At 39.1% G+C, this 16,644-nt stretch overlaps 1 protein-coding gene across 9 annotated transcripts in view; it reads left to right on the top strand.

The window, feature by feature from the left end:
* The window catches only part of naa25 (N-alpha-acetyltransferase 25, NatB auxiliary subunit), a 107,643-nt gene that overhangs the window by 88,660 nt on the left and 2,339 nt on the right, over positions 1-16,644 (top strand). For 7 of the 9 annotated variants that reach the window (XM_041201955.1, XM_041201952.1, XM_041201953.1 and 4 more), the window contains one exon: positions 7,820-8,157. In XM_041201955.1, the coding sequence (XP_041057889.1) occupies positions 7,820-7,942 (123 nt within the window). In that variant the 3' untranslated portion in view covers positions 7,943-8,157. Of the gene's footprint in view, positions 1-7,819; positions 8,158-13,520; positions 13,627-15,990; positions 16,053-16,644 lie in introns of those variants that run through there. The other 2 variants (XR_005944693.1, XR_005944692.1) reach the window with 2 other exon arrangements.

Raw genomic sequence — 16,644 nt, 5'->3', positions numbered from 1 at the left:
AGGTGTTCTGCAAGTCGGTCGCCCAGTTTGTGTTTGGTCTCTCCAATGTAGAGGAGACCGCATTGGGAGCAACGAATGCAGTAGACTAAGTTGGGGGAAATGCAAGTGAAATGCTGCTTCACTTGAAAGGAGTGTTTGGGTGCTCCTAATTTTCTGTCAAAATCACTGTACAGTAATTGAGAGTGACATTCAGGCTTGAGCTGAAAAGTCCTCGACCTTATCAGAGAGCTGTGGAAAAGCTTGGAGCTAGACCTAAAAAAGTGGACAACCTTCAAGAACCTGATAAATAACCAAAGACTTTCTGTGGGAAGTTAAGGGAAAAATGGGAGGTTCAGCTGAGAATTTTAGAGTCTAAAGTGTACGTGATTGTGTTTTATTACATTTTTCAATGCAAAATATAAGTATTCACCTAAGACGGTGTTTACTTAGTAGTGTTTGTTTTATTTGATTATTTGTAGTAAAATCTGTTTGTTTTTAAACTGTGGAATTTTGTGGAGTAATTTCTTTCAGTTAACCACTGGGTATTGAATTTCTCTTTAAACTTCAGCTGTCTCTATGGAGAGCGTAACAAGAGTGTGGCAGTAAAGGACAGTGTACAAACATAACAGGGCACCAATAAATAAGGTCAGAGTAAGGAAAAATGGTAAAAAGATGGGATTAAGATATTTCTGCTAGATTCACAACATGATAGATAAATTGATAGCCCAAATAGAAATAAATGGGAATGATAAGATTGCAACATCTCTCTTTGATGGGTACAAAGTGACCATAGCTTCCACCTGAATATTCAAGGGTATTTGACATATTGGAAGGATAGGAAGAAAGGAAAAGAAGGTGGGGTAGCTCTGTTAGCAAAGAATGATTTAAGAACAATATTGAGAAATGATCCTGGTTTGGAGGATCAAGATGTAGAATCAGTTTGTGTGGAGGTAAGAAATAGCAAAGGAAAGAGGTGACTGGTGGAAGTGGTTTTTAGGCCCCCTGACAGTAGCTACACTGTAGGACAGAGTATAAATCAAGAAATAATTTGGGTCTTGTAAGAAAGTTACTAAAATAATCAGGGAAATTTTAATCTTCATATTGATTGGATGTATCAAATTAGCAAAGATAACCTGGAGGATCAGTTCATAGAACATACCTGGGAGAGTTTCAGAGAACAACGTGTTCTGGAACCAACCAGAGAACAGGCTATTTTAGACCTGGTAAGACAGGATTAATTAATGAGCTCTTAGTAAAGGATCCTCTAGGTAGAATTAATCATAACCTGACAGCATTTCACATTGTTTGAGGGTGAGAAACACGGGTCTGAAACTAGTATCTTAAACATAAATAAAGGCAATTACAGGGGTATGAAGACAGAGTTTGAGAAAGTAGAATAGGAAAATAGTTTAATTGTTAAGGCTGTAGAGAAACAGTAGCAGGCATTTGAGATATTTCATAACTCTCAACAAAGATATGTTCTATTGAGAAATTAAGACACTGAGAAGGACGCATCATCTGTAGCTAACTAAGTTAAGGATGGTATCAAATTGAAAGAAAAGACATACAATGCTGCAAGGATTCACAGTAGCCCAGAAGATTGGGAAAATTTTGGAAACCAGCAAAGGATAGCTAAAAGAAAAAGAGGGGGAAACGGGTATGAGAGAAAACTGATAAGAAACATAAAAACAGGCATTAAAAGTTTCTACAAATATATAAAAAGGAAAAGAATAGCTCAAGCGGGCATTAGTCCCTTAGATGGTAAGACTGGGAAATTAATAATGGGAAGCAAGGAAATGGCAGAGACTTTCACCAAGTATTTTGTATCTGTGTCATAGAAGACACAGAAATTATCCTTGGAAAAGGGAGGAGGAACTTAAAGCAATCATGATCACTAGAGAAAAAGTACTAGAAAACTAAAGGCTGACAAGTACCATGGACTTGATGGCCTGCATCCTACAGTCTTAAAGGAATGGCAGCAGAGATAGTGGATACATTGTGTAATCTTCCAAAATTCCCTAGATTCTGGAATGATCCCAGCAGATTGGAAAACCACAAATATAACACTATTCAAGAAAAGAGGGAGGCAGAAAGCTGGAAACAAAAGGCCAGTTAGTCTGGTATTTGTCTTTGGGAAGATACAAGAATCCACTATTAAGGAAGTAGCAGGACATTTAGAAAATCACAACACAATCAGCCAGAGCCAGCATGGTTTTATGAAAGGGAAATTGTGTATGGCAAGTAAGTTATCTGAGGTTGTAAGAAGCAGGCTGGATAAAGGCGAACCAATGGATGTATTGTATTTGGATTTCCAAAAGGTATTCGATCAGGTACCACATAAAAGGTTACTGCACGAGATAAGAGCTCATAGTGTTGAGGATGATATCAACATCGATAGAGGATTGGCTAACTAACAGGTAGCAGAGAGTCAGGATAAATGAGTCACTTTCAGATTGACACACTGCAACTAGTTGAGTACCACAGGGATCAGTGCTGGGTCCTCAACTATTTATGATAACTTGGATGGACGAGCAGACTGTACTGTAGCTAGATTTGCTGATGATACAAAGATAGATAGAAAGCAAGTTGTGAGGAGGATAAGGAGTCTGCAAAGGGATATAGACTGGTTAAGTGAGTGGGCAAAATTTGGCAAATGAAGCATAATGTGGGAAAATGTGAGATTGTCCTTTCTGGTAGGAAGAATAGAAAAGCAGAATACTATTTAAATGGAAAGAGATTACAGAATGCGGTTGTACAAATAAATCTGAGTGTCTTTGTACCTGAATCACAAAGTTAGCATACAGATACAGCATGTAATTAGGACGATGAATGGAATGTTGACCTCTGTTGCAAGGAGGATGGAGTATAAAAGTAGGGAAATCTTGCTACAACTGTACAGGGCATTAGTGAGTCTGCACCTAGAGTACTGTGTACAGTTTTGGTCCCCTTAAGGAGGGAAATACTTGCATTGGAAGCATTTCAGAGAAGGTTCATTAGTCTGATTCTTGGGATGAAGGTGTTGAAGAAAGGTTGAGCAGATTGGACCTATACTCAATGAAGTTTTGCTAGGAGTTTTAGTAAGTTATGTGTATTTGGGTGTGTTTTCAGAATAAGATCTCTTTAATGTTTAAGTTTGATTTGTGTTTCCGTATTTGTCTGTTAAGAAAATAAGTTGAGTTTTAGTTTCACTTTAAAAGGTGCCTGCATTTTAATGATGAGTTTATAACTCTTGTAGGAGAGACAAGGTAAAAAAAAATTGTGCTAGCAGCAGGGGCCCAGAGAGCGACAAACACACATACACCCTCGAGAGAGGGCACACGGGGGGTTCACGGCCAGGCACGATGGCGACTGGTGTACTGTGGATAGCTGAGTCAGTGAGAGAGAGTGGATGGAAGAAAGCTTGAATGCATGTGGTGGCCCAGGGGAGAGGGAATGTGGCAGGCATCGGAGAGGGAATGTGGCAGGCATCTGAGAGAAATGGAGAAGAGTCCAAAGCAAGTTCTTGGAGAGTGGAGATTGGAAATCCTCGTGTGAAAGATGGAGTTCAGTGAGACCAGTTGACTCACAGTATGACAAGCGCCTGGGGGGAGTTGAGAAGAGATCCATATCATCTGGTTGAGATGGCCTTTGTCACTTGGATTCAGAGTGTGGTGTGTCTGACCACAGGTAGCCTATTGATTTACATGGACTGTGTACTTACTGTCAACATTAGAGTATAAAATAGCTTTTGTAACTTACAAAACTTGTAACTTGTGTTATCCTTACAATTCTGCATATTTCTATAAAGGTATAGTTGTGGGTGAAGGAGGATTGTAATATAGTTCATGTTTTGATGTTTTATAAATGTTTTATTGTTAAAAGTTCATCAGCTGACTCCTGTGACTCTTCAGTAGTCACTCTGCACCTATCTATGTAAAAAAATAAAAGTTAGGATCTATCAGGGATAGCCTGGGATTTGGCTTGTCCAGTAGCAACATCAGCTGGGATCATAAGTGTTTAGAAAAATGAAAGGTGATCTTATTGAACATAAAAGGTTCTGAGGGGGTTTGACAGTGTAGATGCTGAGAGGATGTTTCAGCTTGTTGGGGAATCTAAGTGGGAGTCTCCCACTTAAGATGAAGAAGATTTTTTTTCCTCGAGGGTTATTAGCCTTTGAATTCTCTTCCACAGAAAACAGTGGAGACTGGGTCATTCAGTATATTCAAGGCTAAGTTGGACAGGTTTTGATCAACAAGGGAGTCAAGGTTAATGGGGAACGTGGACTTGAAAGGCAGGAAAGTGGACTTGAGGCCACAATTTAATCAGCCATGATCTTATTGAATAGTGGAATAGGCTAGAAGGGCCAAATGGCCTACTCCTCCTACTTATCTTATGAACTGAGTCTTTAGAGTGGCAGTGCAGCAAATGGAAGCAAAGCCATTGCTGAAGATGTACTGATCAAATCTAGATAGATAGGAATCGAACCATGTATGTTCTGTTTGATCAACCATGTCAAATGTTACAGAGGTTGAGGCGGGTGAAGTGAGATAATCCATTGAAATGAGACTGAAACCCTCTTCTGATAGGTGAGTAAGATGGACATTGTGTATTTGAAAGATATGGTGGTTGAAGTTAAATAATGTGTTTCCATGTAACTTCCACAAGTGTTTCTATTTTCAGTAATGGGAGTAATTATCTTCTAAATCAGACTAGGCTGGTGCTTTACTTTGAGGCAAATTGCCTGAAAAATGAAGAACAACAACTGAGGTTTTATGCACAACTGCAGGGCTGTAAAGTCCCTTGCATTGCTGTCTGAAGGACTATCAGTTGTCTGGTACACAGTCAGTGACTATCCTGTTGCAGATGTGGTTTATCAGCCAGACTGAATTATAGATGGATCTGAAGGGTAATCATGTTCACTAGGGGACTGGAATTCTCAGAGATAAGAACAAAAAAACTGCGGATGCTGGAAATCCAAAACAAAAACAGAATTACCTGGAAAAACTCAGCAGGTCTGGCAGCATCGGCGGAGAAGAAAAGAGTTGACGTTTCGAGTCCTCATGACCCTTCGACAGAACTTGCGTTCGAGTCCAAGAAAGAGTTGAAATATTTCAACTCTTTCTTGGACTCGAACGCAATTTCTGTCGAAGGGTCATGAGGACTCGAAACGTCAACTCTTTTCTTCTCCGCCGATGCTGCCAGACCTGCTGAGTTTTTCCAGGTAATTCTGTTTTTGACTGGAATTCTCAGTTTGGTGCAGGTGCTTTTAAAAATAGATAGGTTCAAATGGGATAATCATCAGGAAGATTATATGTTGGTGAGCTGCATTGTTTTAGGCAGTTACATGCTTTTAATATTTGAAGGTCCCTAGGTCTTGACTCTTGTCAGGCTGTGACTGAATTCTTAGAAATTAGTGTATTTGTCCCTAGAGGGAGTATGCATTCTATATCTGCCAAACAAAGACAGCTTTGTGTATTTTTCAGCAGTTTGGTTTGGAGACTTAAGCATGGTGGTGGGTGTCAGGCAACCAAATAATCAAAACAAAATGAGAAAGCCTAGCTGTAGTAGATGTTGTTTATCCAAATTTGGTTCTGTCTGGAAAAAAACATTTTGTACATTGCCAGGGTAGTTCCCACAGGTGGAAATTGTGGTGAGATTTGAGTTGACTTAAGAATAGTTGACAGCATTAAACCAGAAGGATCTGAGGAAATCAGTCAGTCCTGCCCAAGTTGAACTTCTTTAAAATTTGTATTTAAAGCCTCTCCCCGGAACTTTCAAATAGAACAAAATGATTCAGTGTTGGTATCACATGTCCAAGAAAAGGCAGAATGCAGTAAGTTCTCGCTTTGTCACCCTGCTTAACATTGTTTGTCCTTTCGGGCCTGCTTTTCGGATTTGTGTCACCATTTTCGCTTTTACATCATTTGCATTCTTGCCCTACCCCTTTGCTGGCACTGCGTTCTGGGCCAGCCGCTGCCATATTTTGATGCCGGAGCAGCTGCCGGCACCAGAGGCTGAGACTTCAAGGAGAGAGCGAGGTCTGAGATCCAGGGGCACAGGGCAGGGAGTCTGACCAAGAGGCTCGGTCGGAACAGTTACCACCATTTGGGAAGGTACTGTGGCAGCTTGAGATCGGAAGCTGTCAACTGGGTGGTGAAGTGAGAGTAACTGGGACCCCCACCCCAGCTCCGTCCGTGGTCCCTTGCAGACTGTCAGGAAAGTGTTCAGGTTTCGGAGAGCAGCTGACAGTGGGAAAAGAAAACTAGCAAAAAGTTGAGCTGAGTTTTAGGAGTGCTGTGGGTGAGACACTGAAGTGTTCTACTCGGGGCTTGTTTGGGTGATTTTGTATATCTAATTTGAATTCATACAGTATTTTTGTTATAAGCAGTGATTTATTTTATTTTGCAAGTTATTCCAGCTTGGAATGCAAAGTGCTGCACATGTACAGTACAGTATTTCAGCTTGTGCATTGGTTTTTCTGGACAAGAAATGTCCAAAGGCGTTAACGTTGATTCCTGTGGGATCCCATGATTCACATGAAGTTCTTTCACTTAGTCATGATTTCCAGAGACGCAACCTCAACTTTAAGTGAGGACTTACTGTATTAAAAGCAAAATACTGCAGATGCTGGAAATCTGAAACAAAAACAAAAATACCTGGAAAAACTCAGCAGGTCTGACGGCATCTGCGGAGAGGAATACAGTTGACGTTTCGAGTCTGTATGACTCTTACTATATTAACTGAACAGTCAAACAATACTTTGTTTATTCTTTGTAACAGTTTCCACAAACAATGAGCGATGCTCAATGATAAGAGGCATGAAGTGCGGCAGAGAATAGTTTCTAATTTCATGGCTCATAACATTTGTCTTAAAGGAGAAAGTAGCTGTAAATTGGTTGTGCCTGCACCAGTACTAGGAGGCATTTGGATCCTGAATGATTACTGTATCTTGGCTGAAGTCACTGAAGTGTCTCCACAATATGTTTATCCAACATACAAGTGCCTTTTGGACTCTATTGCAAAATCTTCAAAGTAATTTCTTAAAAAGCTGCTAGCGTTAGAATGTATTATAGCAATTAAAATTACTTCCCTCAGAGTTGGTTCCTCCCTTTAAAGTCAGAGGGGTGAGTGAATATTGCTTTCTGCACAACAAAAGAATTACATCTTGCATATGACATATGTTTTCGACAGTGCAGCATTCTCTCAGTACTACAATAAAATGATTATATGCTAGAGCCCTGGACTCTAACACTCTACTGATTAAAAACAGAATTACCTGGAAAAACTCAGCAGGTCTGGCAGCATCGACGGAGAAGAAAAGAGTTGATGTTTCGAGTCCTCGTGATCCTTCCACAAGGTCATGAGGACCCGAATCATCAACTTTTCTTCTTCGTCGATGCTGCCAGACCTGAGTTTTTCCAGGTAATTCTGTTTTTGTTTTGGATTTCCAGCATCCACAGTTTTTGTTTTTAACTCTACTGATTAAGGTAAGTGCTACTACTGAGTCAGGCTGACATTCAACTAGCGTTCTCATGAAGAGGCACAAAGGTAAGGAAAAATATCACAAGCACAGTAGGGGGTTGAGGCCAAAGATCACTGTTGAGGTCAAAACATAGCAAGATTTATTAACAACGTTGCTACAATTGACCAGGAGTATCTAACACTAGCTCCCAGTCCCTAAAATGGAAAGCCTTCCATTCCCAAGCAATGGTATCCCACACCATGAACACAAAAAGGCACAAAATAGTTTGAGATGTATGCAATTTCTGGGGTACTTTGCAGTCATTCAGTGTAGATTATTCTTCATAACTGATTACTGCAGGAACTGAAAAATAAAAATTCTTTTTGTTGCTGGTTTCAGGATGAGCAGAAGTTCTCCCAGACGGTGCGAGGTAAAATACAAAGCAGCTACCAGCGTTCCCTTCAGGAGATTGGAGAACTACTGAGAAAGAGACTGGACACGGTTAAAAGCTTGAAAATTTAACTGTGAGGCAGAGGAGGAAAGGGGGAAACAGACCAGTGAAGAACTGCTCGGCATTGCTGTAATACCCCCATTACTATTACCATGTATCCTAGGACCCCATCAGATACATCAGCTGATGCCGATCATTTACCAGAGAGCATGAAGGACTTTGCAACAAAAGAGTTTAAAGTAAAAGGTTTTTAGAACAAAAAAGGTTAATAAATTATGTACATAAATTCAGAGTCAGAGGCCTTCTCTCAGACTTGGCGGCAATATTTTTAGAATCTGTTGGGTGTTTCTCTTGTGTAGTTCAGTGCATGATGCACCCAGCACCATCGTTACTAGATGCTGAAAAGTCAAATGAAAGGTTAGACTGTGTTTGATAACAAATATAGTACCTGTGTAGGTACTGAGATTTTTGACTGCAGCTTATACAACACATATGGGTGTACAGACTGTATATGATAAGTACCACGTGTTCCATCATAATTTATTCAACATTTCAATTTGTTTTTTTAATTTGTATAAAATTTGTGTTGTTTAAGCAGAACACTCTTTCAGGAACTGTGAAAGAGTATATTTTCCTTTGTGGATCTGACTCCTCCAATCCATTCCCTTGTTTCACAATTCTCTTTTTGACCCTGTTTTATCAGGTTAATTTGGGAGAGGTTATGTTTTGCTTTTAAGGTGCTTTCTTGTCAAATTTTGTTCTCTTTGAACAATGTGTGAGAGCTGCTTATCCACATCTCATTACTGATGGTGTTGTTTCCAAGCTCATTGCAGCATACACCTGGGAGCAGTGAGAAAACTGTGGGCTGAGGTGGGGGGGAAAGTCTCCAGACAGTCTAATCTTAACCAGGAGACATGAATGTTGTCTCTCTCATTTCTCAGTGTGTTCATTGCCTCTTTGTCAAACAAGGAAAAGTGTGTTAGCATCTAACGTACAAGAGCATCCTTTCCATTTGTCTTCACAGCTGCTGAAGACAGGACTGAGGAAAAAAGAAACCTAATGTATTAAAACAGTTGTCATTTCAGAGAGTATACTTTGACAGGAGAGCCTGAATTTCATGAGGTGCACTCAAATTTTAACCAACAGAAGGTTGGCATTTTTGTTGCACTAATCCCTTAGTATGAATATCTTGTTAATACCACACACTCTGCAGAAGGCTCTCTACAATATTGCAGCAACATTAATTGTCAAAAAATTTTCAGTAAAATAACCCAGAACCAGATGCTCTCAAAGCTGTATCACATGCCCCCCAGTGGTTTAGCATGTAATATGCTACTGAACCATACAAACCAAAATGGCCTATGATTTTTATTAATTTGTGCTGAGTTTGCTAATCTCATTTGAGTGGCATTAAAATTGCCCTTAATATTTCAAGCTAGGAAGGGGAAATTATCAATCTGAAGCTGCTGGTCCCTCTTAAGAAAATATATGTAGTGTTGAGTGAGACTGAAGTTGAACATACTTTGATGGCACTCTCTAATAAATGCCTGCCAACAATCACGGTCTAGGCTTGTGTGGAGAATACCCTTATTGACTACCAAAGGGCTTCTGGTCCTCATACACTGTATCCTAGCATCAATTGACACTTTTAGAAAGGGAAAGGGGGAACTAGGAGAAGAAGGGAGTTGGGAGAGGATTAGTTGTATTCCAAAAGACTTGGAAATCAGTGAGGGCCATGTGTGTCAGCAACATTTAAAATTTGTATATAAATACTCTCTTTTAAAAATAACATGGGCATTATGTGGTAACATAGAGATTAGAAAAACTGGAGTTCTCCTTAGCTGAGAAGGTCAAAGGGGGTGATTTGACAGAGGTGTTCAAAATCATGAAAGGTTTTGGTAGAGTAAATAAGGAGAAATTTTCCAGTGGCAAAATGGTCAATAATCAGAGGACATGTATTTAAGGTAATTGTGAAAAGAACCAGAGGTGTCATAAGTGGTTGCGGGGAACACTAATGCAGGTAGTTATGATCAGCAGTGTGGCCTCTGAAAGGGTGGTGGAAGCAGATTCAATTATAACTTTCTAAAGGGAACTGGATAAATACTTGAAGTGGAAAATGTTGCCAGGCTTTAGAGAAAGCAAGGGAGTGGAACTAATTGGCTAGACCTTTCAAAAACCTGGCACATGCTCAATAGGCTGAATGGGCTACTTCTGTTCCTAATTCTTATGCACGAGGAGCTAAATGACCTCCTGTGCTGTATGATTAAATAGCACATTAGATTGGCACACAGTCTTTTCACCTTTAAAACCTGGGTATTGATTCAGCCCAGATTATGATCACTTTTCAGCTGTTTCTAAGGGTCCTTTACAAGAAGAGCTAGGATTTTGTTTCAACTAAATTCATGCTTGGTATGGAGTCACTGCACAGAATTTATAGAATGTTCTCAGGCCTAAATGGCATGGAATGGAAATGTCTGATTTATTGTGGGTTCATACCTGAAGTTGGGGATTAAAAACAATTATCGAGCGTCTTTAGGGAGCTTTACTGCCCAGTCAACCTCAGTTATATCTGATCTGGGCGTGTTTGAAACTGACATAGGTGGCAAAAATGTGAACTTTAAGTGAGCTTGACCAAACAAATACAACAAGTGTAGTGCTGATGAAGTGGTATAAACACAATAATCAACCTTTTTTTTTAGTTTTTATTCCAGATATTGGCTTAAAGAGGTAAAACTTGTCAACCATTGCATTAACAAATGATATAATTTCTCATGGCGCCACATAGTTTTGCATGGAATTGGAAGTGAAGTTGGAATTTATGGTACAGTTGTCTGGATATGATGGCAGTGACATGCCCCTCAATTGCTTATATGATGTGTAATTTATACAATAACTTGAGCCACTGTATAATGCACGAGACAAGCTGTATGTTCTGTTGTGCTTGAATGCATAAACAGGGTGTCACCAATGGCTATAGTTTCTGTTTATAATACTGGAACAACTGGGAGAGTCAGAATGTTTGTGACCATAAATGTTGCTATAGAGTTCGAAGTACTGCAGGTGCTTTCTCTCTATTGTTAACATTTTCCCTGGCTCAGGAAGTGCTGTATTATAAGGTCTGTTATTGCTTTTAAAATCTAAAATATAAGATTTCAAATCATCTGGACTTTCATTTTAAAAAGATGAATTGGATCTATGAAAACAAAATTGATTGTAACTTCATTAACATCCTGTTTCTTACAGGTAGAATTCGAGTAAGCTAATCGTCAATTTTTTTAAACCTGAGTTTGTATTTTTTCTCTCTCCATACTGTTTTAGCTCTCCCTGGTCCACCTGCACTTAATGTGTGATCAGCTAGACCCAGAGAAATTTACCCTTTGTACTCTTCCTTTCCCCAAGAGTTAAGTGCCTGGCTCCTCCTGGCTCAGCAAAGATTAGGAGCTGATTTTATGGCAGTCACAAGTTTGGATTTACATTGCACCAGTTGGCTGAAACATGATGTGGTTTTGTGTGGCTTGACTTTACATGTTTGCCCTTAAGGTATGCCCATTATTTGAGGCAAATGCCTGCAAAGGCACTATATGAGCAGAATTCTATAGAAACTATTTGTGTTTTTTAAAAAAAGCTCTAAATCCCAACTGAATTGTCAATGATTACAGAAATCTTATGTAACTGAAATTGGAAGCCAGTCAAGAATATAGAAATCTTCTGATTCTCATCTCCTTAACTGCACAGGACTATACATCTGAGTAGTGTAGTGGTCATTGCATCCTGCATATATTCTAAACTTCCTCTTGAACTAATAAACTTTTAAATAACTGCTTTAGAGAAACTGTCCAAATTAAAACACACACCTATTACTACTTTATGATGGTAGTTAAATGATTAAGATTTGAATCCCTTCCCTGTACATTTATTTTCATTTTTGCCTATTGAGGGAGCAGCTGAGCAACTATATTAACAGGCCTTTTATCAGTGTTGCTTTTGGCTGGATGCAAAGAGTCTTGCAAATGCGGTGTAGATTGAGCTGCCTTTACCCTTGCACTATTCACAAATGAGCTGAGGTCAGAAGCTCTAGTTCAGGAAGTTGCAAGAGTGCCACTGTTACTCTGTGACAGGGAGCATATATATATCTAGTGCAGTAGCCATTCCCAACTTAGTAAGACAGCCCAACTCAGAACTCTGCCAACTGAAATGGTACAGTTTGGAAGGATTTATTGAGAAACACTCCCTAAATCTGCCAGTTTCTTTTTTCTGGGCTCAGGCTTCATACTGTTGTGTACTATTCTATTTAAAGCTAGCTGCAGCTTGACTATGCAGTTCAATTAAACTTTTTAAGACACATATAAGAAAAGCTATACCAGTAATATTTTGTTTACAACATGCACAAATTCAAATGTTACTGAAATGGAGGAACGTGCAGAAATGTGGACTTGTTTTTAATTAGTATTTTAGCTAGCTAAGCTGTTTTATTCAATTGTGTGTATCATTCTGGGTTTGGCAAGTTACATCTTTATTGTACTTTATGTTGTTTGCTTCTGGAAAGAAGACAAAATATGATTCCCTGTGTTTATGCTGCACCTTGGCCAATCTTTGCTGGTAGAATTTGTTAAATTTCTATCATGTTTTATTTTAATATGGGATGTTGAGTAACCATTTTACACAAGCTCCAGCCTTGTTTCCATATATTTAAAGTATTGGATTAACACAGAAAATTCAACTTTCACCACACTCCCCAAGGCAGTTTGGTAACTAACTTAAAAAGTTCTCCTAACCCCTTACACGATTCTTTAATTTCCAAGCAGCTACCCATTGCCTCATGCTTTCACAAGACAAGACATTTTTTTTGACCATGACAATTTTGTAAATAAATGCATTTTCTAGGAAGGGGAGCATCATTGAAAGATTTCACCTGAAATGTTAACCTATGTTTCCCTTTCAAATGCTAATCTATGCGTTGGCACTGTTTCCTGTTTTCATTGCAAGTGGAAAATAAAGCCTGGTGGTTTTCATCCTGCATTTTCCCACCTCTTTCTGCTCCACCACCCACTACTAAAAGCTATGATTCGTACTTAGGTACAGTTCCTAAGTGCAGCTTTTTGCCTTCAAGTACACCATTTTCTATAAGTCTGAGTATCAGCAGCCTTTTTCACTGTTTGATGTTGTCACAGCCGTAACTGACCCTGTCTTATTCTGACATCAGCACATGCACTTTCCAGCAGGAGCCAGTGCAGTATTGGATAGTTTTCAAAGAGTTGGCACAAACACGATAGGGCGTATGGCCTCCTTATGTGCTATATCATTCTATGACTTGGATGAATGTTTCCTCACCTCCCTAGGCCAAGGAGTGCTGAGGCTCAATTGTTGCCTTTACTAAAATCCAGTAACTGAGCACAAACATGGTGTGTTAACAGTTGACAGCAAGATTCAGCATAACTTGCAACTCATCAAGAAAAGGCATTGAGTTATTGCTGCATTCCCACTATCACCATTGACTTTGCCAGCATTTCAGCTCCTATCTAGATCACTTAGCCACATAGTTCTGTTAAATTTAACACTCTGGATTTTATAGATTCTTGTCTGTATTGGTTTTTCCCTTTCCCTTTTTGTGAGAAGCTTTGTATTTCTTTCCTGTACTTTTTTTTTCAGGTAGCCACAATGCTCCTTATCCAAGGAATTCAATGGACAAGTGCCTGTGTAGTACCTATCTCACCAGCATATCTGAGGTTGGAAACTTAACAGTACCGGAGTTACCGTGTGAGTCTGGGAATCGTATGAGAGCACTCAGAGCCTCAGGTTCACCTAGATACATTCATTATGTTTGGTATCTCTGGCTGCTTATACAGATGGCTACTGGGACTTTAAAAAGAGGGTCCAGCCTGTTTTGTGGACAAACTTGGCATAGCATGCCATCATTTAAAGAAAATAAAATGATCAAAATTTAAAAAGATTAAGGGACAACCTTGTGTTTACACATTCACCACATCAGCAATGGCTGAATATTTATAATGAATTCTTCCCAACAAAGTCGAGTTCCCCGCCCCCCACCCCTCCTCAGCCCTTATCAGCTGAGACCAGCTAATTCAGCACAGATCTGGAATTGAGCTGGAGACTGTTACTTATGAGTACAACACAGCCAATACACCTATGAACAAGCCATCTGCATACTACCTGAAAAGTTAACTTGAGATTAACTGAAAATTTCTGATATGACATCTTATTATATCAGAATGGAAGAGAATTTGATTCAGTGGCAAGGCACAACAAATAGTAATGTAAAAATGATCAGGTCCTTTTGAAGAGACAAAATAGGTATCAAAGCAAAGAAGGGGCCACATTGGCAGATTCTGATGGCTGGAATAACGCTATTATTTTCACCAGAGTCAACCTATTGATTGAATTGATGGTGTCATTACTGGAGGGGGATTTTTCTTGGGTGACTAAGTGCTCATAGTTTATTGTAATAAAACCAGGAAGCAGTATTTTGCCCCCAAACCCAGAGTATGACAATCATAAACCACCTTAATAGTGCAGCTAAATATAAAATTCTCAATTGAAATAGAAGCCAGTAAGTATTCCTAAGTAGGGTTAGGCCCATTGAGTATTCTTTTTCATTCTATATGCTATTGTGACAGGCATGTGCTCATAGCATTCCAATCTACGTATCTGAAAGAAACTGATCTAATTAGATGAATCTCACATTTTTAGATCCTGCAATAATTATCAGAGGTGCTGAGAAGTTGATTTCTTTACATTAATTGCAGCCTCTTGCCCAATTCTTTCTCTTGATACACATTCTACTGTTTTATCTGATGCACATTTGTAAATTGTGTCCAGTTATAAGCAACCCCCTATTTAATGAATCCAGACCATTCAAACTGATTTTTTTTAAGGCTGTCAAGTGTCCTGAAAACTTTTGTATGTCGAGCAGCAAAATTGGACACCTGTGAATTTAGCAGCTTTATATATGGGTGTATATTTAAATCTAGATTGCCTAAAGCAATAAAATCCAGCTCATAATTAAACTTTGTTATCTGTGCAGTGTGATTCTCTTTACAACTGTATTGTCTGTATTCTATCTCTATATTACTAGCGTTTGCAATAGTGCTGCCACTGACAATACTTTGTATGACGCAGCAATTCATTGTAGTGATCCTAAGTATCGTGCGCACAAATTTGAACTCATGCTTGACCTTGTTTACTTCTCTGTGTGCCTAACCCTAGTGTTTGTGTTAACTGTGTGAGATTTTCACTCTAGTGATCCTGTTTAACTGTGTGAGAGATTCATTGCTTCGTGAACAAATGTGTTTAATCTTGTGCATGTTACTTATTCCGGTGATTATGTATTAACAACTCAGAGCCACACAGAGCAAAGTTTTTTTTATTTGTTCTTCAGATGAGTGTCACTGGCTAGGCCAGCATTTATTGCCCATCCCTAATTGCCCTTGAGAAGGTGGTAAGCTTCCTCCTTGAAACGCTGCAGTCCATGTGGTGTATGAGCACTCACAGTGCTGTTAGGAAGGGAGGTTGACCCAGCAACATTGAAGGAACTGCAATATAGTTCCAAGTCAGGATGGTGTGCAACTTGCAGAGGAACCTGTAGATGATGGTGTTCCATGCATCTGCTGCCTTTGTCCTTCCAGGTGGTAGAGGTTGCGGATTTAGAAGATGCTGTCAAAGGAGCCTTGGTGAGTTGCTGCACTGCATCTTGTAGATGGTACATACTGCTGCCACTGTGCAAATAATGGATATAAATGGTTATAAAAGGATGAACAGTCCTAAAGTACCTGGTCCAGACAACTTGCATGCAAAAGTTTTAAAGGAGTCGAAGATTAAATTTGGTCAAGTGTTAGCTGATATTTTTATAAACTTATTAAATTTGGGAGATTCTTGAGGATTGAAAAGATTGAAAAATTTAATTGAAAAAGTCTAGAAACTGGAAAGTATAGAGAAGTAAACTTGAGTGACACGAAGAGATCGTTTGGGATTGAGTACTTGAAGGATAATTTGTTAAAGAATAATCCAGTTCGGGTTTTTAACCTGCTAGTGTTTTTCACAGGTATTGTGATTGTGAATGGGGGACATGCAGCTCGTATGACTTATATTTTTGAATTTTCAGAAATTTTGACAAGCTTCCACATCAGTGATTCATGGTTAATGTAAAGAGGCACGGAATAGGAGGTAAAGTATGGTGAGCATGAAAATAAAAAAGTAAACTGAAACAGAAACCTTTCAGACCAGAAAAAGATTGAGCAGGCTATCCTATTGATCATAGGATCCTTGCTTATTTTTATAATATTAACACTCTCAGCATTATTCATAGTGAATCAAAGGATGATGCTGTTATATAATGACTAAATTATTGCACCTGACACCACATTTATGTATATAGATATACACGTTATACTCAGTAATAAGCTGGGGTATATCTAGTAACACAGTGGAAGATAATTTCCCATGGCACCACAGATGAACAAAAATAATTTTTACCTACCAACTAATTCTTCCTGCATTTATCATTTACTTCCAAACACACAGTTTTAAATAGTTGTCAAAGACTTACTGCGCATCTTCAGTTGTAAACAATTTTCTATCTTGCCAATTATCATTGCTTAATTTTCTCATTTATCTCCTGTGTCTCCCAATGTCAATGGCACATGTTGCTTTATAACATACGGCATTCTTATATCTTCTCTTTCTAAAGACCCAGGGTACAAAACTCAGTAGCAAATGTGCACTGGGCGTTGTGAGGTGCAAACAGGCTGTCTTGGAA

This window comes from Carcharodon carcharias, chromosome 13 (genome assembly GCF_017639515.1).
Source record: "Carcharodon carcharias isolate sCarCar2 chromosome 13, sCarCar2.pri, whole genome shotgun sequence".
NCBI classification, from domain to species: Eukaryota; Metazoa; Chordata; class Chondrichthyes; order Lamniformes; family Lamnidae; genus Carcharodon; species Carcharodon carcharias.
The sequence above is the reverse complement of the archived record's forward strand: the minus strand, read 5'-3'. Positions and strand labels throughout refer to the sequence as shown.